This window comes from Oncorhynchus kisutch, linkage group LG17, assembly GCF_002021735.2.
Source record: "Oncorhynchus kisutch isolate 150728-3 linkage group LG17, Okis_V2, whole genome shotgun sequence".
Classification (NCBI taxonomy): Eukaryota; Metazoa; Chordata; class Actinopteri; order Salmoniformes; family Salmonidae; genus Oncorhynchus; species Oncorhynchus kisutch.
Window position 1 is genome coordinate 62,272,694 of NC_034190.2, and position 25,721 is coordinate 62,298,414.

Sequence of the window (25,721 nt, forward strand, 5' to 3'; positions counted from 1 at the left end):
TCCCTCTACTTCCACTGAGGTTTCTCTGTAATTTCACCCTCGGTCCTCTTTTCCATCTCTGTCTCTCTCTGTCTCTCTCTCTCTATTCTCTACCTTCCTGTCACCGCTAATGTGTGCTATTTTTCCCTCCCTCCCTCTCTTCAGCATGTGGTGTTCATTGTCCTGCGAGCGATAGACTGGATGGTGCCGGACGTCCCTGAGTCTCTGGGGCTGAAGGTGAAGAGGGAGCGCTACCTGGCCAAGCAGGCCCTGGCAGACAACCAGGAGGCCCTGTTGGTGAGTCATCGAGGTTCGGCCTCCAGCCAAGGTTAGTGGAACACAGCGATGCTCACACACCCTCACCACACACACACTGCTTTGCTGCACGGAATCATTGTGCTGGTCAGGTCGGTCAGGTCGTTATTGCAAAAGAGAATGTGTTGTAATTGGTCATGACTTTCCTGGGTAAATAAATGCACAAAACACAGACAGGCACACTCACACACACCCACTGCAAGCCACCATTGGCCCCACCTCCTCCACTTTCATGCTGTATCATTGACCTACCAAAGAAGCAATGCAAAGTCATCTGCTTGTTATGACTCTTTGATATGTCCTGGATCCTTTAAAAGGCTTCCTGGTTTGTCTCCTTTCCATCATGACCGGTGATAAACGTACACTTAATGGGTTTCCACCACCATGCCATTTTAACCTGTCCAAGGCCTTTCAAATCAATGGTCATCAGGAGAGCTGATCGTGGACTACAGGAAAAGGCGGGCCTGTTCGCCCCCCATTAACATCGACGGGGCTGTAGTGGAGCGGGTCAAGAGTTTCAAGTTCCTTGGTGTCCACATCACCAACGAACTATCATGGTCCAAACACACCAAGTCAGTCGTGAAGAGGGCACGACAACACCTTTTCCCCCTCAGGAGACTTGAAGAGATTTGGCATGGGTCCCAAGATCCTCAAAAAGCTCTACAGCTGCACCATCGAGAGCATCCTGACCGGTTGCATCACCGCCTGGTATGGCAACTGTTCGGCATCTGACCGTAAGGCGCTACAGAGGGTAGCGCGTATGGCCCAGTACATCACTGGGGCCAAGCTTCCTGCCATCCAGGACCTATATACTGTCAGAGAAAAGGCCCAAAAATGGTCAAAGACCCCAGTCACCAAAGTCAAGCAGTACCGGAGCGCCAAGTCTAGGACCAAAAGGCTCCTTAACTGCTTCTGCTCCCAAGCCATAAGACTGCTGAACAATTAATCAAATGGCCACCGGACCCCCCCCCCCCACACACACACTGTTTATTATCTATGCGGAGTCACTTCACCCCTACCTACATGTACAAGTTACCGCGACTAACCTGTACCCCCTCACATTGACTCGGTACCGGTACCCCCTGTATATAGCCTCGTTATATATATTTTTTTATTGTTACTTTTTATTCTTGTTTACTTCAGTTTATTTTGTAAATATTTTCTTAACTCTTTCTTGAACTGCACTGTTAAGTAAGCATTTCACGGTAATATCTACACATGTTGTATTCTGGGCATGTGACAAATAAAGTTTGATTTGAGAGAAAGCCTCTTGAGGGGAAGGAGACAAGGAGAGAAAGCATATTAAAACTATTGGGGTCACAGGCTCTTATGTGTTCACTCACCTCACTCCATTGTTTGATACAGTGCCAATAGTAAAACACCCATTACCTCATTAGGGAGTGTGTTATCCATGTTAAATATTATACCTGTGGCTACTCATTAGCTAGGGCTCCTGTTCATATGAAATTATACAGACGTACAGTAAGTCATTAAGAATATGAATTGATGACTCGCGGTGAATCCCAAATGGCTCCCTATTCCCTACGTAGTGCACTACTTTTGACCAGGGCATCCATAGGGCTCTGGTCAAAAGTAGTGCACTATATTGGGAATAGGGTGCCATTTGGGACTCAGAACGCTCATTGAATCCACTGTACATTTCCTGGAGTATTATGGGTGGTAAAACAGGAGACATGTTGAAGTAACTGCTTGACTGAAATGATCTAAAGCTGCTGTATAAATAGAGCAAGCTGCGTTGTTATTAAGTTACATATTACACTATCACTGAAACCAATTTGGTCTTAATAAATTAATTGCAGACTTTATAGCCTTTTAAATGCCCCCCCACCAAAGGCTTGACTCAATGCCCCCCACCAATGGCTAGCCTGGTTGCTCTGTCATTCATACTCAATCAAATTAAAATAAATCTGATTCTGTTGTCTGCCGAGTTGACAACCTAGTTGTGCACGAACACGTGCGTACACACACGCACACATACACACACATAAGCAATGGCTAACCACACGCAATGTTTAAAGACTGGACTACAATGGTCATAATATGGCCCCAGAAATGCTCAAGTGCTCAAAGCCTAACCCATAAAACATTAACCTAAGTTAATGCATCCATAACGCTCTTCCACTGGAATGTGTAGTCTCTCTCTCTCGCCGCATCCCATCAGCACGAGACTGGTGCTTTCTCACCCATTGTTTCTCTTTGTGGTCGTGTCAGTTGTGTGGTGGTGTGTGTGCTTCCCTGTGTTCTGACCATGCCGTTTTGGTCATTGTGTTTCTTGTCGTGAAGGTCTTGGATGGGGTGAGTAGACAATCTCACTCCTGCAGTCTGTTGTGTTTCTATTAGGTATATATACTGAGTGTACGAAACATTATGAACACCTGCTTTTTCCATGACATATACTGACCAGGTGAATACAGGTGAAAGCTATGATCCACATGTTAAATCCACTTCAATCAGTGTAGATTCATGGGAGAAGAGGTTAAAGAAGGATTTTTAAGCCTTGAGACAATTGAGACATGGATTGTGTGTGTGTACCATCCAGAGGGTGAATGGGCAAGACAAAATATTTAAGTGCCTTTGAACGGGGTATGGTAGTAGATGCCAGGCGCACCAGTTTGTGTCAAGAACTGCAACGCTGCTGGGTTTTTCACACTCAACAGTTTGCCATGCTTGTCAAGAATGTTCCACCATCCAAAGAACATCCAGTAAACTTGACACAATTGTGGGAAGCATTCGAGTCAACATGGAACAGCATCCCTGTGGAAAGCTTTCATCACCTTGTAGAGTCCATGCCCCAACGAATTGAGGCTGTTCTGAGGGCAAAAGGGGTCTGTGCAACTCAGTATTAGGAAGGTGTTCTTAATGTTTTGTACACTCAGTGTATGTAATATTCTGATATGAAGTTTAAGGCGGACAACAAGAAAGGCCATTCTTATCAATCCATAAAAGATGATGTCTTGTAAAATGAGTTTTATGCTATAACTCAGTAACATAATATGATGTAGCACCTTTGTGTCTCTACTGTCTATGTTTGCTCTTGTGTGCTTCAGTGTTCTCTACAGTTGTTCTAACCAAAGCTGTACTCATGTTGTCTCTCCTTCCTCATTTTCTCCCTGAACAAACTCAACTGTACTGTATGCCTCGAAGCAAGCAACGCGTCCTTTGGCAACATGAGTTAGAACGGTAGTGCTGAACTTCTGCACCAAGAGAAGCAGAACAGATGGAGAGGAGGGGTAGAGGGAGATAAGAGATTCCTTTGCATTTCGGGCCCCATCAATGGATTTGTTTCCCTGTTGCTCTCCGTCTGTTGTCTATGGTCAGTCTCTAGGTTTGTTTACGGAAGGGATGACTTATCCGCAAAGGGCCGGTGTGGTTGCAGGTATTTGTTCTAGCCAAGCTGTAACAAATCTGATTCAATGACCAACGTATAGTCTTTCATTAAAACTTTGATTAGTTTAATAAGATTTGTTACTGCTGGGCTGGGACAAAATCTGGCACCTACAGTGGCTTTTTGCTGGTAATATTGGCCAGAACGGCCACCACCTGGTTTTCAGTATGTGAGAGTGGGTTTGTATTGTTCCAATTTTTTTGCTTGACTATTAGCAGATGACTTGACCTCCTTCAACTCTGATGATTTGTAATGCTCTCACTGTGTTAAATGGACAAGCTTGACTTACTCAAACAGTAATGTTGTCTACACTTTTCTTCAGACAGCCTGCTCTGTTGTGTGTAGGTATACATAAATATTTATATATGTGAAACTGGTCCTGCTTTTCTATACTATCACTACACTATATTTGTATGGAGATAAAAACCCGAAACATATCTTGTTTATCTTGTTGGTATAAGAGTTACTGCTGTACTATCATAGGATTGAAGTCCTCCTGCATGTGTTACCCGTTTTGTGCGAACTGTTTTGCATTTCAATATTAATAATGTTTACATACTGTTTTAATTACTTATTACTTACTTATATATATATATATATATACTGTATTTTAGTAATGGCTCATCCTATATAACTACTGCTGTACACACATTTATATTCACATACTGTCCATAATGTCTATACACATCATTCACAGACACATATACAGTATTATTTATATTCCGGACTCATTTCTGGAAGCTAATTTCCTGCAATTCTATCCATTTTCCTACGTGGTTTTGTACTGTGTACTTACAGTATGTATTGTATTCTTGACATAGCTCATTGTAGTATTTATACTATTGTACATTGAATTTTAGTTACACTGTTTATACACACCGCATATTTATTTATATGTTGGATTCTTGACATAGGTCACACTAATATTTCTACTGCTCTATATATCATTTCTAGTATATCTTGTGTAAATTCATCCAATGTTTACACTGTACTTATAGATTGCATTTGGATTACTGTTACAGTGCTATTTTCGTTGTTAATTGGATTTGTTCCGACATTTCTTGATTTCTTGTTGTTCTTTCCGTTTTTTTGGTTTTTGAAATTATTTGTGTACCTCTTTGATATTTCACTGCATTGTTAGGTGCTACTAACATAAGCATTTCACTGCACCCGCTACAACATCTGCTTGGTTGGATGAATTTGACATTTTTGATCCTCCAAAAACATTTTCAAAGTGCTAGATACTGCCGTTGTCAAATAAAATCTCAAATATGTTCTCAAATTTCGAAATGCCCGGAGAACTTATCTTACCAAAAAATCTCCTCCTCCCTTCCTCCCCACTCGCTCGGAAACATGACCCCCTCAGAAAATGAGAAATCCAGACAGATGAAACCCCTCTGATTTATTAGGAGTCAGAGAGAGACAGGTGTTCTGTTAATGATTTCTCTCCCTCCTTTCCCTCTTCTCCTACGCACCCTTCCAAAATATTCCTATTGCCTTGGGCAACTCTCTCTCTCTCGCCCTGTCTCTTTTCTCTCTCTCTCTCGCCCTCTCTCTCTACTGCTGTAGCGTTCATGTTTTGATTGTTATGATTGCTGTGAGTGTGTTCCTTTGCCATTCAGCCTGCAGGAAGTGTGCGCTAGTACATGTCAACTAGTGGAGGCAGGTATGCAACGTGGACACAGCCTCCAACAGACAGTGTGTGTCCCAAATGGCACCATATTCTATATACTGTAGTACACTACACTACTTGTCAAAAGTCATGCACGATGTAGGCAATAAGGTGCTATTTAGGACAGAGACACTGTACTAATAGTTCTCCCCTTATACCTCAACACCACACTTAACAGAGCAGGGAAGCACTCAAAGGCAGGGAGTGAGAACCCATAAACACCACCCAATGGTATTCAGTTGATGTGTTGATTGAAAAGTGTCAACTTGTCATTTATCCACAAACAAGTTGCCATTGTAAGATTGAATGTACAATATTGAGTAGTTATGAAAGCACATCAACTGCCAACTAGAGACAGAATTTATATGATTGATTTCTGGTTAATTGTTAGACATCATGAAAATAAAACTCAGAAAATCAACTTCAAAACACGTCAGTGTTAACTGTTGTTTTTTAAATGTGTAATTAGGGAGTTACAGTGCTAGAGAGGTAGAAGCCAAGGAGTTCAAGCATGTCTTGCAGATACTTTCTTTCTGCAAACTGATATTTTTCTACCTACTTAATTACACACACACACACACACACACACATACACATGCCTGAGCACACACACTGTCTACTTCCCACCCCTTTCCCCCTCCTACCTGCCTGCTATCCACTTGCAGTACATTTTTGTTGACACACGAGAATCCGACCCATGCATGCATGCACACACACACACACACAGACAGACACACTCTCACACATACTCACAGAGAGGAAATATTTTTCACTCACGCAGATGGCTGCTAGCTCACTCCTCTCTCCCTCTCTTTCTATAAGCAGGTGTTAATATGCAACACTAAACTATTAGAGACCGACAAAGAGAGAGGAGAGGGAGGATAGAAAGAATAGGAGAGAGTGCACTACCCCAACAGTAGCAGAGGGAGAGAAAGGGAGCGAGAAGGATTGTGAGCAAGGAGAGGGAGAGCAAAAGCTTAAAGAGGGATCTGCATGGTAAGTAGCCAGAAGAGCGAACACTTAAAACATTTTCAAACTTAAAACAGCTTTTTGGTGGAGAAGGAGAAGAGGGATACAACGGAGGAGTCTGGACCCTGTCGACCAGTTCCCTTTCCTGGGCACACTGGTCTTCAGACAAGTGGAGTAAAAAGTGAAGGAAAACAACTGAAGGGAAAGAAGCCGGGAGGAACACAAGGCAGTCATGGATAGCACATAGAGGCTCAGCCAGACGCTAGGATGGCCTGGATTCTCACACTGTCGCTGGCAACCGTCCAGCCCAGAAGCTACTGATACTCATGAGGTAGTATAGCATCCATATGGATTCCTATCTCTCTCTCTCTCTGTGCATTGTAATGTGGAATGTAGACTCAGTGTGTACCATTGTTAGATGTTGTGACCTTCGGATAAGGGTGTGGTCTGGTATGGGGCGGATTATGATGTTGAATATGAAAGTTAATCCTGGCTGTGTTTTTTTGTTTTTTTTGGACTATTGCTTTGCTGCGGGTCAGATGCACACATTTTGAGGTAGATGGAAAAATAGATCATCAAAAACACCCTCAATTACCCTCATTATATTGAAAAAAGCACCTATTTTCATGGCATTTGAACTGAGAGTGTGTGTTCCTCTAATGTGCAGTCGACATAATGTGCTTTTAGAGTAAGACAGTTTGTGATAGTTCAAGGGTCAATTTTCATTATCATATGGGTGTACTCCATAATATTTCACTGTTATGGAATTAAAATGTATTTTAAAGTGCATTTAACAACTCAATAAATGTAATAGAGTAAAATATGCACAACAACAATAACAATCCCTGACATTTGCTCTAATCCAGAGACTGACTTTACAGTCTGAGATAGTATTGTGTACTGTATAAGGATTATGTATCCATATAATGCACACAGGCATCTGTCACTACATATAGATACTTTAGGAACACCACCTAAAGTACAGATTCAAACGTTCACATCAATTATTCATTAAAATTTTCAAATATTATATTGGAAGCGTTCAGTGGTGTAAAGTACTTAAGTAAAAGTACAGTATTAACTGTAAATAAAGTATTCACACCCCTTGACTTTTTACACATTTTGTTGTGTTTCAGCCTGAATTTAAAATCGGATTATATTTAGATTTTGTGTCAGTGGCCTACAAACAATACCCCATAATGTCAAAGTGGAATTATGTTTTTAGGAATGTTTTGAAATGAATTAAAAGAAAAAGCTGAAATGTTTTGAGTCAGTTAGGAAAGCTAAGACTAGCTTTTTCAAACAGAAATTTGCATCCTGTAGCACTAATTCCAAAATGTTTTGGGACACTGTAAAGTCCATGGAGAATAAGAGCACCTCCTCACAGCTGCCAACTGCACTGAGGCTAGGAAACACTGTCACCACCGACAGATCTACGATAATCGATAATTTCAATAAGCATTTTTCTACGGCTGGCCATGCTTTCCACTTGGCTACCTCTACCCCGGCCAACAGCTCAGCACCCCCTGCTGCAAATTGCCCAAGCCCCCACCCCCCCACCCCCCCCAATCTGGTTTCCGAGGTAGTCGTGAGTGCACCTCAGCCATGCTCAAGGTCCTAAACGCTATCATAACCACCATCGATAAAAGATAGTACTGTGCAGCTGTCTTCATCAACCTGGCCAATGCTTTTGACTCTGTCAATCACCGCATTCTTATCAGCAGACTCAATAGCCGTGGCTTCTCAAATGACTGCCTCGCCTGGTTCACCAACTACTACTCAGACAGAGTTCAGTGTGTCAAATCGGAGTGCCTGTTGTCTGAACATCTAGCAGTCTCTATGGGCTGCAACATGGTTCAATTCTCTGTATATATCAATGATGTTGCTCTTGCTGCTGGTGATTCTCTGATCCACCTCTACGCAGATGACACCATTCTGTATACTTCAGTCCCTTCTTTGGACACTGTGTTAACTAACCTCCAGACGTGCTTCAATGCCATTCAACTCTCCTTCCGTGGCCTCCAACTGCGTTTAAATGCTAGTAAAACTAAATGCATGCTCTTCAACCGATTGCTGCCCGCACCCGCCCGCCTAGCATCACTACTCTGGACGGTTCTGACTTAGAATATGTGGACAACTTCAAATACCTAAGTGTCTGGTTAGACTGTAAACTCTTCTTCCAGAGTCACATTAAGCATCTCCAATCCAAAATTAAATCTAGAATTGGCTTCCTATTTCGTAACAAAGCCTCCTTCACTCATGCTGCCAAACATACCCTCTTAAAACTGACTATCCTACCGATCTTTGACATCGGCGATGTCATTTACAAAATAGCCTCCAACACTCTACTCAGCAAACTGGATGTAGTCTATTACAGTGCCATCTGTTTTGTCACCAAAGCCCTATATACTACCCACCACTGCAACCTGTATGCTCTCGTTGGCTGGCCCTCACAACATAATTGTCGCCAAACCCACTGGCTCCAGGTCATCTGTAAGTCTTTGCTAGGTAAAGCTAGGTCTTTGCTTATTTTTATGTTATTTATTTATTTAACCTTTATTTAACCAGGTAGGCTAGTTGAGAACAATATCTCAGCTCACTGGTCACCATAGCAACATCCGCCCGTTTCACACGCTCCAGCAGGTATATTTCACTGGTCATCCCCAAAGCCAACACGTCCTTTGGCCGCCTTCACTTCCAATTCTCTGCTGCCAATGACTGGAACGAATTTCAAAAATCACTGAAGCTGGAGTCCTATATCTCCCTCTCTAACTTTAAGCATCAGCTGTCTGAGCAGCTTACCGATCACTGTACCTGTACACAGCCAATCTGTAAATTGCACACCCAACTACCTCGTCCCCATATTGTTTTTTAACCTCTTGCTCTTTTGCACCCCAGTATCTCTACTTGCACATCATCATCTGCACGTCTATCACTCCAGTGTTAATTCCGAATTGTAAATATTTTGCTGGCTGATTTATTGCCTTACCTTCCTACTCTTCTACATTTGCACACACTGTACATAGATTTTTCTATTGTGTTATTGACTACGTTTGTTTATGTGTAACTCTGTGTTGTTGTTTTTGTCGCACTGCTTTGCTTTATCTTGGCCAGATCGCAGTTGTAAGTGAGAACTTGTTCTCAACTGGCCTGCCTGGTTAAATAAAGGTGAAATAAAATAAAAATAAGTATTTAACCCATTTTTTTAATGGCAAGCCTAAATAAGTTCAGGAGTAAAAATGTGCTTGACCAGTCACATAATAAGTTGCATGGACTCACTCTGTGTGCAATAATAGTGTTTAACATGATATTTGAATGACTACCTCATCTCTGTACCCACACATACAATTATCTGTGAGGTCACTCAGTCGAGCAGTGAATTTCAAACAGATTCAACCACAAAGATCAGGGAGGTTTTCCAATGCCTCACAAAGGGCACCTATTGGTAAATAGGTAAAAAATAATAATAATTAAAAGCAGGTATTGAATATCCCTTTGAGCATGGTGAAGTTATTAATTACACTTTGGATGACGTATCAATACACCCAGTCACTACAAAGATACAGACGTCCTTCCTAACTCCCCTGCCGGAGAGGAAGCAAACCGCTCAGGGATTTCACGATGAGGCCAATGGTGACTTTAAAGTAGTGATATGGTTTAATACCTGTGATAGGAGACACCTGAGGATGGATCAACAACATTGTGATTACTCCACAATACTAACCTAAATGACAGCGGAAAGGAAGGATGCCTGTACAGAATACAAATATTCCAAAACAATGCATCCTGTTTTTGTTCTGAATACAAAGTGTTATATTTTGGGCAAATCCAACATAACACATCACTGAGTACCACTCTTCATATGTTAAACATGGTGGTGGCTGTATCATGTTATGGGTATGCTTGTCATCGGCAAGGACTAGGGAGTTTTTTAGGGTAAAAGGAAACAGAAAAGGGCTAAGCACAGGCAAAATCCTGAAGGAAAACCTGGTTCAGTCTGCTTTCCAACAGACACTTGGAGATAAATGCACCTTTCAGCAGGACAATAACCAAAACACACGGTCAAATATACACTGGAGTTGCTTACCAATACGACATTGAGGGTTCCTGAGTGGCCGAGTTACAGTTTTGACCTAAATCGGCTTGAAAATCTATAGCAAGACTTGAAAATGGCTGTCTAGCAATGATCAACAACCAACTTGACAGAGCTTGAAGAATTTTAAAAAGAATAATATGCAAATATTGTACAGTCCAGGTGTGCAAAGCTCTTAGAGGCTTACCCAGAAAGACTCAAAGCTGTAATTGCTGCCAAAGGTGATTCTAACATGTACTGACTCAGGGGTATTTATGTAAATTAGATATTTCTAAAAACTTTGTCATTGTGGGATATTGTGTGTAGATAGATGGTTGAATAATTTTGTTTTAATCCATTTTGAATTCAAGCTGTAACACAACTAAATGTGGAATAAGTAAAGGGGTATGCATACTTTCTGAAGGCACTGTACTTTAAAGTACTACTTAAGTTGTTTTGGGGGTATCTTTACTTCACTAGTTATATAAAGTACCAGTCAAAAGTTTGGACACACCTACTGTACACATTCAAGGGTTTTTCTTAATTTTTTTCTACATTGTAGAATAATAGTGAAGACATTGAAACTATGAAATGGAATCATGTGGTAACCAAAAATGTGTTAAACAAAGTAGGCACCCTTTGCCTTGATGACAGCTTTACATACTCTTGGCATTCTCTCAACGAGCTTCATGAGGTAGTCACCTGGAATGTATTTCATTTAACAGGTGGGCCTTGTTAAAAGATCATTTGCAGAATTTCTTTCCTTAATGCGTTTGAGCCAATCAATTGTGTTGTGACAAGGTAGGGGTAAAAGACCAAGTCCATATTATGGCAAGAACAGCTCAAATAAGCAAAGAGAAATGACAGTCCATCATTACTTTAAGACACGAAGGTCAGTCAATCAGGAAAATGTCAAGAACTTTGAAAGTTTCTTCAAGTGCAGTCGACCTGTGCAAAGGTGCAAAAACCATCAAGCGCTATGATGACACTGGCTCTCACGAGGACCCACCAGGAAGACCCAGAGTTATCGCTGCTGCAGAGGATAAGTTAGAGTTACCAGCCTCAGAAATTACAGCCCAAATAAATGCTTCACAGAGTTCAAGTAACAGATACATCTCAACATAAACTGTTTAGAGGAGACTGCGTGAATCAGGCCTTCATGGTCAAATTGCTGCAAAGAAACCACTACTAAAGGACACAAATAAGAAGAAGACACTTGTTTGTGCCAAGAAACATGAGTAATGGACATTAGACCGGTGGAAATCTGTCCTTTGGTCTGAGTCCAAATTGGAGATTTTTGGTTCCAACTGATGTGTCTTTGTGAGACGCAGAGTAGGTCAACGGAAGATCTCCATGTGTGGTTCCCACAAAAAGCATGGGGGGGTGCTTTGCTGGTGACGCTGTCAGTGATTTATTTAGAATTCAAGGCACACTTAACCAGCATTCTGGAGCGATACGCCATCCCATCTGGTTTGCGCTATCATTTGTTTTTCAACAGGACAATGACCCAAAACACACTTCCAGGTTGTGTAAGGGCTATTTGACCAAGGAGAGTGATGCCTCAGATGACCTGGCCTCCACAAACACCCGACCTCAACCCAATTGAAATGGTTTGGGATAAGTTGCACCGCAGAGTGAAGGAAAAGCAGCCAACAAGTGCTCAACATATGTGGGAACTCCTTCAAGACTGTTGGAAAAGCCTGTTGGAGAAGCTGGTTGAGAGAATTCCAAGAGTGTGCAAAGCTGTCATCAAGGCAAAGGGTGGCTACTTTGAAGAATCTCAAATATTAAAAATACTTTTCTGGTTACTACATAATTCCATATGTGTTATTTCATACTTTCAATGTCTTCACTATTATCCTACAATGTAGAAAATAGTACAAATAAAGAAAACCCTAGAATGAGTAGGTGTGTCCAAACTTTTGACTGGTACTGGATACTATATATATAGTATTCATTACTTTTATGACTTTTAGTTTTAATTTACTACAATCCTAAAGAAAATAATGTACTTTTTACTCCATACATCTTTTCTGACACCCTAAAGTACTTGTTACATTTTTGAATGCTTAGCAGGACAGGGAAATGGTCAAATACACACACTTATCAAGAAAACAACCCTACTTTCTCTGGTCTGGCGAACTCACTAAACACAAATGAAGCATTTGTCAATTATATACTGTATGTCTGAGCGTTGGAGTATCCCTTGGCTATCCATAATTTAAAAATCAAGAACATTGTGCTGTCTGGTTTGCTTAATATAAGGAATTTGAAATTATTTATTTTTTACTTTTACTTTTGATACTTAAGTATATTTAAAACCAAATACTTAGACTTTTACTCAAGTAGTATTTTACTGGGTGACTTTCAGTTAAGGTATCTCTCTTGGGTGCTTTTCCACCACTGGAAGTGTTATTGTTTGCATTGATTCTATTTCCATCTTCTTGGGTACAGTATAGGACATTAGGTTTTGTGAAGCTTTGAGGCTGAGGTGTAGTGGTTACAGTAGGAGGCAGGAGCTGTGAGTAGTTGCAGAGCAGGGCAGGTAAGTGCACGTCTGGAATAGGTTGGGGGGGTATTAAATGAACTGTACATTGCTGAAATTTGGTGCTGTAGTGTTCACACACTCTTTCCACGTCTTAGTCTACACCAGGAGACAGTTCAGTTCAGCTGCAGGCCCTCTAGTGACTACACTGTAAACTGAGGAGCAGCCGTGTGTGTGTGTGTGTGTGTGTGTGTGTGTGTGTGTGTTTGTGTTTCTCACAGCAGTGTTTGTGCAGGGAGCGTGTTTTTCTCTCCCTCACTCTGCCTCCTAGCATGTTTGTTTGCCCATTTAACTCTGTGTCTCATAGGAACTGCAATCTGGCTAAGCTGTTTACAGACCTTTTTGAGGAACAAACAACTGATGCAATGATGACATTCAACAGCTTAGCAATATAACTGTTTAGTGCCTGTGAGGCTATTACATGGAGTTTGTCCCAAATAGCACCCTATTCCCTATGTCGGTCAAAAGTGGGGCGGCAGGTAGCCTAGTGGTTAGAGCGTTGGACCAATAACCGAAAGGTTGCTAGATCAAATCCCCGAGCTGACAAGGTAAAAATATGTGGTTCTGCCCCTGAACCAGGCATTTACCCCACTGTTCATAGGCCATCATTGTAAATAAAAAAATTGTTCTTAACTGACTTGCCCAGTTAAATAAAGGTTCAACAAATAAATACTAGGGAATAGAGTTTCATTTGGGATGCAGGCATGCTCTAATCGGCTTTGTTTTTTTAAACTAAGTTTGATTGAGGCCATGTCCCCAAAGACGACTTCTTGTTTAGATATAGATAGTTGATGTCACACTAATGACTGTAGTGAGAGAGAGTGCCAAGGTGATGCTTAGAGAATACCCACAAGTAATTTAGTCTGTCTTGTGTATGACTAAGTGCGCTGTCATTGGGAAAAGACTGTGTGTGAGTGTGTGTGCCTGCGTCCGAGCCTGTGCGTGTCTCTGTCTGTGTCTGTGCTGGTTGAATGAATGTGTGAGAGGGTATATCTCTGTGTGTGAGTCTGTGCTACTGATTTGCCTACTGGCTTATAGCATATATCTACTTGCAGAAACGGATAGACATACAACAGCTGCTGCACTCCAGGCTTATATGAGGATCTGTACATAAAAATGAATTAAGAGCCAATGTTTCACTTTACATAAACAGATTCAATATAGATTGCATAATTGTCCAAGTTGAATGTATCTTTCGTTGGGAAATTAAACATATCCCTTGATCACTGACTGTTTTGCTCCTAAGCAATTTTAACACCAGAATAAATTGCTGTGGAAAGGAAAGTATTGACAGAGTAATTTTATCATATAGGCAAATATAATAGAATATACCATAACACATATTGGGTAATGTTGTGACTAAAGCACTCTTTTGATCAGACCATAATTATTGTGTGGCTGTGGGGGCTTCCCACCGTCTGTGATGTCACAGCCATATAGTAATGTTTGTTGTCTGGGGGAGGTGAAGGAGACAGCCATAACTTGACTGACTCAGACCCCACAGACAAAAACACAGCTGTGGTGGAAACATTGACAGAAGGTTGGTTCAACTATGCCTGGTGGGTTCCTTATCATCACTGATCATTGAGTCAGTGGTAAATCATTCCAGGGAAATGGCCTGTATATTACTATAAACTTAGAATATCCATAATGGTTATTATTAGTTATCATGTTATGACTATGTTGATCTAATGTTTTCTTGCTGTGAGTCAACAGTTGAGTGATGGATTTTTATTTGAGGTCAAGAGTGATGTGCCTTCACTTAGACCTCACTGAGGTTTACAACTTAATTTACTGCAGTGTACACTTTACTCCCTCCCCTTCTCTTTCCTTCATATTCCCTCCCTACGCCCCTCCCCTCCCTCTCTCTGGAGCACCTGCCCCATCACTTGTCACTCAGACAGTCTGTGTGTGTATACATGTATGCACGTGTGTGTGTTTGTGTGTATGCATGTGTGTGCTGTGTATTTAATGTGCACTTGTGGCTGTGTTTGAGTGTGTACACGTATGCATGGGTGAGAGTGGCTAGAGGTGTACAGTGGCTTCGGAAAGTATTCAGACCCCTTGACTTTTTGCACATTTTGTTACTTTACAGCCTTATTTTAAAATGCTTTAAATTGTATTTTTCCCTCATCAATTTACACACAATACCCCATAATGACAAAGCAAAAACAGGTTTATAGACATTTTTGCTAATTTATAAAAATATCACATTTACATAAGTATTCAGACCCTTTATCCAGTAGTTTGTTGAAGCACCTTTGGCAGCAATTACAGCACTGAGTCTTCTTGGGTATGACGCTACAAGCTTGGCACGTCTGTATTTGGAAAATTTCTCCCATTCTTCTCTGCAAATCCCCTCAAGCTCTGTCAGGAGCGTCGCTGCATAAATATAATATTTCATTTTTTTTTTTTATAAGTTACCAAAAATGTAAAAAAAAAACTGTTTTTGCTTTGTCATTATAATAGCAATTCAATCAATTTTAGAATAAGGATGTAACGTAACAAAATGTGGAAAAAGTCAAGGAGTGTGAATGTACATAGGGCAGCAGTCTCTAAGGTGCAGGGTAGAGTTCTGGGTGGTAGCTGGGTATTGACTGTGTCTTTCATTTAACCCTTATTTTACCAGGTAAGCTCACAGAACAAATTCTAATTTACAGCAACAACCTGAGGAATATCTACAGGGGAGATGAATGAGCCAATTGGAAGCTGGGGATGATTAGGTGGCCATGATGGTATGAGGGCCAGATTGGGAATTTAGCTAGGAAACCGGGGTTAGCACCCCTAGTCTTACGATAAGTGCTATGGGATCTTTATTGACCACAGAGTCAGGACATCCAATTAGCATCCCATCTGAAAGACAGCACCCTGGGGCATTGGGATATTTTGGGGGGGGGGCAAGAGGCAAAAGTGCCTCCTACTGGCCCTCCAACACCACTTCCAGCAACATCTGGTTTCCCATCCAGGGACCAACCCTGCTTCAGAGACAAGCCAGCAGTGAGATGCAGGGTGGTATGCTGCTGGCTAAGGTTCAGGGCAGGGTACTGGGCAGAGGAAGGCTAGTGATGACTGTTTGATGGCCTGGATATAGATGCTGTTTATCAGTCTCTCGGTCCCAGCTTTGCTGCACCTGTACTGTCTACGTGTTCTAGATGTTAAGGGGGTGAACAGGCTGTGACTCGGGTGGTTGAGGTTCTTGATGATCATCTTAGCCTTCCTGTGGCCCCATATGCTGTAGATGTCCTGGAGGGCAGGCAGTGTGCCCACGATGATGTACATATAATTTAAATTGTAAGCAAGTGTGACTTTTTATTATACATTTGACACATTTTCTGTAGTAACATCACGTTGATACGTACAGTACATTGATCAAACGTGGAAAGGATGGAATGATAAATCTAAAAATGTACATAACATAAAACAACCAACCAGTTTTTCCTCTTGATATCTCATATAGAAAACATATATTTTAAAATACCCATTAGATTCACAAACTTGTCTGTTTCTCCTTTTGTTTATGAGTGTGTGTGGTGGATCCTGTATTTGAATTATAAAACAGAGCTGAGGGGAAATTTTGGCCCTGGTCCTCTATGTGAATTATAAACCCGAGCTGAGAGGAAGCTTGGTGTCACGGGCTGTGTGAATTATAAACCAGAGCTGAAAGGAAGCTTGGCTCACGGGCTGTGTGAATTATAAACCAGAGCTGAAAGGAAGCTTGGCTCACGGGCTGTGTGAATTATAAACCCGAACTGAGAGTAAGCTTGGCTCACGGGCTGTGTGAATTATAAACCAGAACTGAAAGGAAGCTTGGCTCACGGGTTGTGTGAATTATAAACCAGAGCTGAAAGGAAGCTTGGCTCACGGGCTGTGTGAATTATAAACCAGAGCTGAGAGGAAGCTTGGCTCACAGGCTGTGTGAATTATAAACCAGAGCTGAGAGGAAGCTTGGCTCACGGGCTGTGTGAATTATAAACCAGAGCTGAGAGGAAGCTTGGCTCACGGGCTGTGTGAATTATAAACCAGAGCTGAGAGGAAGCTTGGCTCACGGGCTGTGTGAAAGGCCCTTCCTGACAATGTTTCTTGTACACCCATCTAGAGCTGAAGCCTGCAGGCTGTTCCAACCACTGAGTTGGCTATGGCCTCACATAATCTAAATTGATATAGGGAGGGTTTCACACATGCACATATGCACTCATGCACAATAATAAATTTCTGTCCTACAATAAAGTTAAACAGTTCTTCAATCAAAGACAGTTGTGCAGTGTTCTTCATGAGTTAATCCCTTCAGTTGTACATGTTAGTATTCTGTTCAAAAATGAACCCCAGATATGGCTGCAAGGTACAGTGTCAGTCATTTACTTGCCAACTTCAAAGAGAACTATGGAGTTTGTCCTTTGAAATGTTCAAATGTTAGCATTTAGCCTGACTCCATTTCACCTCCTGAGGCTGTGCTCTTTCATCCTTTGTTTTTTAATAGTTTGTATTTCCCCCCCACATGCAAAACGAATATTACTGCATATATTTTAGTAATTTCACAGATGCTCTTATCCAGAGGAATTAGGGTTAAGTGCCTTGCTCAAGGGGACATAGACACATTTTTAACCAAGTCAGGTTGGGGATTAGAACTAGCAAACTTCCAGTTACTGGCTCAACACTCTTAACTGCTAGGCTACCTGCCAGCCTATTCAACTTTGAGGTGGTTTCTCTACCAACCCCAATCATGTTTCAAAACAAGCAGCCCTCAGTTGACTTGTCCATACCTGTCCAGATTATAAAGGAGAGAGAAAGACAAAAAATGCTGTCTTGGATCGAAACTGGAGCAGAGAAAGAGGGAGAAGTGGATGAATACCACAGATGCATCAACAGAATGTTCAAAGTACATGTACAAGTTCTGACACATGATCAGATCTGAATTAAGCAATCTTTGATTGAAAGCTGTTTGAGTGGATCTGAACTAAATGTAAATAACACATCTATAACAGAACTTGGGCAAGATTCCTTTGCCTTACTTTTCAAAGTCATAAGTTATTTAAGGCCTTCACAAATGCATCCAAATTTATGGATCTACCATCGTCAATGAAACAGTGCTGTCCATTGTTACGATGATGTGGATTCTCACACAGGATTGTTGAAAAGTTCAAACATCTCAGGGCTTCAGTTTGCTTTGTGATGAGAGGTCTTCAGTTCATCCTTAGCCTACTTTTTACAATTCAATATTATGGCATTCACCTGAATTCAATGCTATTCCTAGAAGAAGATGTAATGTAATTAGTCATTTATCCCCATCTATTAGGCAGCATCTTGCAAAATAAATGTAATCTAAATGAGACTAACCTAGATAAATTAACAGATCAATACAAAGCAATAATAGAGCACATTTGCTAATATTTTGATATCTGAGTTGAGACAAGAAATCAGCCTTTAATTAGAGTACGTCCTTCATAAACTCGTCAGATTTGGATTCAAATACTTTTTTAAATCGTTCAAATATTTTGACTTTACCCTGCCTAAAGTGCCAGATGGGCGGGGATTGTACTTTTGGGACTTTTCTAATGGTTCATTGTGACACAGAAGCTCAATCAAGCACAGCTAAAGTATTTGAAATGATTTCTAATAGTATTTGAACCCCAGGTTTGAAACTTACCCTCCTGACTAAGCCGAGTCTGTGTCTGCTGCTCGTCTCCCTCACACAATCTGTCTCTTTGACAGGGGGGATATTATTGTTGAGGGGACAGGATGTGCTGGTGCACCGAGAGGGGGATGGCAAAGCTGCAGATGCCTTATTATTTACATGCGAGATGCTCCACATTTTTGTGGGCTTTTAAATAATAAATTGTTGTTTGTGCTGTCTGTTAGCTAGGATCCCGACTCTTTGCCGAGTTTGTCGGAGGTCATATACTCAACAAGAAATCTTTCTAATGTTGTGTCCCTCTAATCAAAGACAGCTAAAATCACTCTCTCGCTATACTCAGGTGTGTGTCCGTCCACCAAAGTTCTCCATGTATGTCAGTTCTTTGTGCCATGGTAAGCCAGAATGTCAGTATGTCTTAAAAGGGCAGGGGTAGCTGCCCTAGGATCTGAACAGGCTTAGGACCCACACCAAGTGTCAACATTAAGGGCACTGTCTTTCCCATCCATGGCCTCAGAGAACCTCACCTATGGGTGCACACAGCAGACAAGGAGAAATCAGAATACCCCTTTTTAAAAACATCTACCCAGCAAGTCACATCAACGACTATACACTTTAGTCTTTTGATTTTGAGGGAATGGTCGCAGTAAGTGGTTCAGAGTGTTGCAATTGCTTTTCAGGTGGGGTTTCATAATAAATACATTTGATGTCATTTTCATCTCAGTATCCAGTCCTGAATGAATCTCCTCACATTACTCTCAGTTCTAGTGGAGGAAAGGTTTGATAATCTCCTTCATAGTCCGATACCACTTTGCCCATAGAAATATAATTACTAGAACTTAACTTGAATGGGAAAGCCCAGTCTGGCCATTTCAATGATATGGCAGTGCCTCACCAGCATAGCCGATAGTGCAGAGTCCAATGATGTCACATAGGGTATATCGGATGTCTATGGCATAGTGGCAGAGTCCCCCAATGTACTGCAGGCCGATTAATGTCACGATGTGACAGGGCTTCACTGCCTCCTCACACACACACAGGACGGGGTCACACCACACCGCCAGGCCACTCTGCTCCGCCTGCTCAAACACACTCATCCCATAACAGACCACATGACTCTGGATAAGGGACATGGAGGAGACGCACGACTCCATCTTCAGGACAAGTCCCTGTCTGTCCCCTGACTTTCCATTTGAAACTGGGAAGAGATACAGAGAGATTTATGCAAGTTGATCGAGATTGAGGAGGACTGACTCTTGAGTGTTGACTGTCGTAAGGCTGTTAATCAATCCCAACAGTGACACCAGTCATCATACCATATTACCACAGTCACAATGTGCTTGTTTAACTGCTGTGAATACCACGATGACATTATTACCATGTCTATCCCATAGAGATCACACTATGTTCTGTCTTTATGGTTTGTCCTGCCAAACGGAAAACATGCTAACTTAAAGTGTCTGAGGATACAGACATGGAGTGTAACGAACGTCGTAGGTGGAAGAAGGTGAGGACCAAGGTGCAGCGTCGTACGTGTTCATAATAATTTTTAATAGAACACTGAAAAATACAAAAACGAAACAGTTCTGTCTGGTGCAGAGACAGAAAACAAACACCCACAACCAAAATGGGGAAAACAGGCTACCTAAGTATGATTCTCAATCAGAGACAACGAACGACACTTGCCTCTGATTGAGAACCATACTAGGCCAAACACATAGAAATGTAACAACCTAGAAAAAAGAACAAAGACTACCCACCCCAACTCACACCCTGACCAACCTAACACAAAGACATAAAAAAGGAACTAAGGTCAGAACGTGACATGGAGACTTGAATCAGAATTGAATTTCAAATCAAATTCTATTGGTCACATACACGTGTTTAGCAGATGTTATTGCGGGTGTAGCGAAATGCTTGTGCTTCTAGTTCCGACAGTGCAGCAATATTTAACAAGTAATATCTAACAATTTTACAACATACACCCAATACACATAAAGGAATGGAATTAAAAATATATAAACATATAGACGAGCAATGTCAGAGCGGCATATTTAAGATACAGTAGAATCGTATAGAATATTATACAGTTTATACATTTGAGATGAGTAATGCAAGATATGTAAACATTATTAGAGTGGCATTATTAAAGTAACTAGTATTCCATTTATTAAAGTGGCCAATGATTTCAAGTCCATGCATATAGGAAGCAGCCTCTCTGTGTTAGTGATGGCTATTTAACAGTCTGATGGCCTTGAGATAGATATTTCAGTCTCTCGGTCCCAGCTTTGATGCACCTGTACTGACCTCGCCTTCTGGGTGATAGTGGGGTGAACAGGCAGTGGCTCGGGTGGTTGTTGTCCTTGATTATCTTTTTGGCCTTCCTGTGACATCGGGTGCTGTAGGTGTCCTGGAGGGCAGGTAGTTTGCCCCCAGGGATGCGTTGTGCAGACCGCATTACCCTCTGGAGATCCCTGCGGTTGTGGGCGGTGCAGTTGCCGTACCAGGCGGTGATACAGCCCGACAGGATGCTCTCAATTGTACATCTGTAAAAGTTTGTGAGGGTTTTAGGTGACAAGACAAATTTCTTCAGCCTTCTGAAATTGAAGAGGCACTCTTACGACTTCTTCACCACACAGTCTGTGTGGGTGGACCATTTCAGTTTGTCAGTGATGAGGAACATAAAACTTTCCACCTTCTCCTCTACTGTCCCGTCGATGTGGTAGGGGAATACTCCCTCGGCTGTTTCCTGAATTTATGGTCATATCCATGATATATGAGTCTGAAACGGGATTATGCCACAAATTACATTGTTCTTAATCATATTCAAAAGAGATGCTAGTGTACTACTAATTAACGATGTAGACATTCTGTCTTACAATGGCTTACTAAAATGACACAGAAACACCTACACCAAAGTTCATAACACTCCCAAATAACACCTTATAACCAAAATCAAATTATAAACTTTTGAATTGAATGAATGAAAATGTAACTTCATTAGAAATGTAATGAGTGCATGAAATACATAACTTACTCGGATGTATTTATGGAGATGACCTTGTTGGCAGTTATCAGTAGATGCGGTGCCTAGATGGATGGGCAGACATGGCAGGTTTGCAAGGTGTTACATGTTTTGCTGCATGATAGTAGCGACACCCTAAGGCTTTGGGGCACAACACAGTTGTAGACTGGATATGAACAGGTTATAGACTCAGACTGGATACTGTCTTATTGTACATGTGTGTTTGACCATCTAACTAACTGAGTGTGTGTCAGCCAACTTGTGTCTCTTATACTATCCCACACTGCTTTGGTAATAACATTTTCCCCACCTGACATGTACAGTGCCCTAATTATTGGGCCAGTGAGGCATTTTTTTCTTCTTTTGGCTCAATACTCAAAGTTCGATTTGATATCTGTCACGCCCTGACCGTTTTATTTCTCTATTTGGTTAGGTCAGGGTGTGATGTGGGGTGGGCATTCTATGTTTTCTTTTCTATGTTTCTTTATTTCTATATTTTGGCCGGGTATGGTTTTCAATCAGGGACAGCTGCCTATAGTTGTCTCTGATTGGGAATCATACTTAGGTAGCCCTTTTCCCTCCTTTCAGTGTGGGTAGTTAACTTTGTTAGAGGCATCATAGCCCTGTTAAGCTTCACGGTCGGCTTGTATATTGTTTTTGTTGGTGACATTCTAATAAATATGTGCGCTCACCACGCTGCACTTTGGTCCGCTTCTTACGACGCCTGTGACAATATCAAATAATGACTATGAGGTTAAAGGGAAGACTGTCCGCTTAATTTGAGGGTATTTTCATCTTGTCATGTGTGCTCCCTCTCCGGATTCTAGGTCATCAGGCTGCTCATTATGGTGCGTATCTGTCACCATCGTTACGTGCACCTGAGCGTCATCAGACACCTGGACTCCATCACCTCCCTGATTACCTTCCCTATATATGTTCCTCACTTTTGTTCCTTCCCCAGGCAATGTTGTTTCTGTTTCGGTTCCAGTGTTAAGTCTGTGCGTTGTTCTTGTTTTGTTTTATGTTGCATTTATTTATTAAAAACACTCACTCCCTGAACTTGCTTCCTGACTCTCAGCGCACATCTTTACACATCCACATTGGGTGAACCGTTTAGAAATTTTACGTAGTCCCCCCCCCATTTTAGAGAACCAAAAGTATCGGGACAAATTCACTTATTAAAAGGTTAAGTATTTGGTTCCATATTCATAGCACACAATGACTACATCAAGCTTGTGACACTACAAATTAGTGAGAAAATTATAGACACAAATATCATATCCCCTAAGACATGCTAACATCTCACCCTTGCAAAACAAGGGGAGGTTAGCATTTTGTGGGATGGATGATATTTGTGTGTCTGTAACTTTATCACTCATCATTATTCACGATTCATTCAGGATTATCCGTAATCATGGTAATATCCATTTATATGTAGAATTGTTTAGAAATATATTCTGACTCCAGAATGACACAATACATTATTTACCGTTCATTTCAATTGGGCACAAAATAATCTGAAACACAACCAAAACAAACAGCAAATTAATCCAACAAATTTGTAGAGACACAAGCTTGATGTAGTCATTGTGTGTTATGGGACCAAATACTTTGTTTTTACTACTTTAAAATACAGTGCATTCGGAAAGTTTTCAGACCCCTTGACGTTTTCCATACTTTGTTAGTTAAGGCTTTATTCTAAAATATATTAAATTATTATTTGTTCTCATCAATCTACACACAATACCCCATTATGACAAAGCGAAAATTAGGTTTTGAGGAATGTTTGCAAATGTATTAAACATTAACAGAAATACCTTATTTACCTAAGTATTTAGACCCTTTGCTATGAGACTCGAAATTGAGCTCAGGTGCATCTGTTTCCATTGATCATCCTTGAGATGTTTCTTAAACTTAACTGGAGTCCACCTGTGGTAAATTCTATTTATTGAACATGATTTGGAAAGGCACACACCTGTCTATATAAGTTCCCACAGTTGACAGTGCATGTCAGAGCAAAGACCAAGCCATGAGGTTGAAGGAATTGTCCCTAGAGGTACGAGACAGGATTGTGTCGAGGCACAGATCTGGGGAAGGGTACCAAAAAATGTCTGCAGCATTGAAGGTCCCCAAGAACACAGTGGCCTCCATCATTCTTAAATGGAAGAAGTTTGGAACCACCAAGACTCTTATAGCTGGCCGCCCAGCCAAACTAAGCAATCGGGGGAGAAGGGCCTTGGTCAGGGGAGGTGACCAAGAAACCGATGGTTACTCTGACAGAGCTCCAGAGATCCTCTGCGGAGATGGGAGAACCTTGCAGAAGGACAACCATCTCTGCAGCACTCCACCAATCAGGCCTTTATGGTAGAGTGGCCAGACGGAAGACACTCCTCAGTAACATGCACGTGACAGCCTTGGAGTTTGCCCAAAGGCACCTAAAGGACTCTCAGACCATGAGAAACAAGATTCTCTGGTCTGATGAAACCAAGATTGAACTATTTGGCCTGAATGCCAAGCGTCACGTCTGGAGGAAACCTGGCACCATCCCTGCGGTAAGGGATGGTGGTGGCATCATCATGCTGTGGGAATGTTTTTCAGCGGCACGGACTGGGAGATTAGTCAGGATCGAGGGAAAGATGAACAGATCAACAAAGTACAGAGAGATCCTTGATGATCCTTGATGAACACCTGCTCCAGAGCACTCAGGACCTCAGACTGGGGCGAAGGTTCACCTTCCAATACGACCCTAAGCACTCAGGCAAGACAACGCAGGAGTGGCTTTGGGACAAGTCTCTGAATGTCCTTCAGTGGACCAGCAAGAGCACGGACTTGAATCCGATCTAACATCTCTGGAGAGACCTGAAAATAGATTTGGAGTGACGCTCCCCAGCTAACCTGACAGAGCTTGAGAGGATCTGCAGAGAAGAATGGGAGAAACTACCCAAATACAGATGTGCCAAGCTTGTAGCGTAATCTCTGCCAAAGGTGTTTAAACAAAGTACTGAGTGAAGTGTCTGAATACTAATGTAAATGTGATATTTCAGCAAAAATGTTTAATAACCTGTTTTTTGCTTTGTCATTATGGTATACTGTGTGTAGATTGATGAGGGAAAAAATAATTTCATCCATTTTAGAATGAGGCTGTAACGTAACATAATGTGGAAAAAGGTCAAGGGGTCTGAATACTTTCCCAATGCACTGTGCATATACAGGGTGAATTTGTCCCAATACTTTTGGTCCCCTAAAATGAGGGGACTACTATGAACTACAAAAAGTGCTGTAATTTCTAAACTGTTCACCCGATATGGATGAAATAACCCTCAGATTAAATCTGACAGTTGGGACTTTAACCTCGTCCAACATTTAAAGTATAGAGCCAAAAGAAGAAAAAATGCTTCACTGTCCCAATAATTATGGAGTGCACTGTATATATTCAAGATGCATTCATTTACTGTGAGAGTAATTTACTCTTCTCTAGTGTGGAAGGATCACAAACAGTTCCCACACCCTCTTAGATATCTTGTGTACCAGGCAACCTACCCCGAGCCATAAGGATAAAGAAGGCCTTTGTCTAAAGCAGGGAACAGGCAACCGATTGTGTCTGCATTTGTGTGTGCTTTTGTGAGTGTGTGCGTGCGTACGAGGCAGAGAGGGCTGCAACTTGCCTATCTGTGCACTCACGAGTGGGTGTGGTTATGTGAAAGGAGAAGGAGCTGTTTGTGCAGCAGGTGTGCGTCCGTGTGTGTCTCTCTTTAACTGGGAGCCTGTGCCTGTTACCTGAGTGGTGTTAGAGAGAGAGTAAAGAGAGTTACCTGTGCTGTGAGGAGGGGTGCAGTAGGAAGAGACCGATGGCTAGGAGGATGTTCTTTTACTTAGAAGGCTACCTCTTTTTTCTTTGTCTATCTGAGTATATCAATCAAGTATGTGGTGAGAAACTATCACAGAATTATGAAGGTCTGTTGTGAGAAACTATCACAGCATTATGAAGGTCTGTTGTGAGAAACTATCACATCATTATGAAGGTCTGTTGTGAGAAACTATCACAGCATTATGAAGGTCTGGAAGTAGTTTCAAATTGATTAAATGCAATACTCCACTACCCCAAGACA

The 25,721-nt window shown here is 41.6% G+C and overlaps 1 protein-coding gene across 1 annotated transcript in view; it reads left to right on the top strand.

Moving 5' to 3' along the window:
- The window catches only part of ano11 (anoctamin 11), a 53,353-nt gene that overhangs the window by 25,507 nt on the left and 2,125 nt on the right, over positions 1-25,721 (top strand). The window contains exon 23 of the mRNA XM_031794329.1: positions 145-307. Within this exon, the coding sequence (XP_031650189.1) occupies positions 145-307 (163 nt within the window). The remainder of the gene's footprint in view (positions 1-144; positions 308-25,721) is intronic.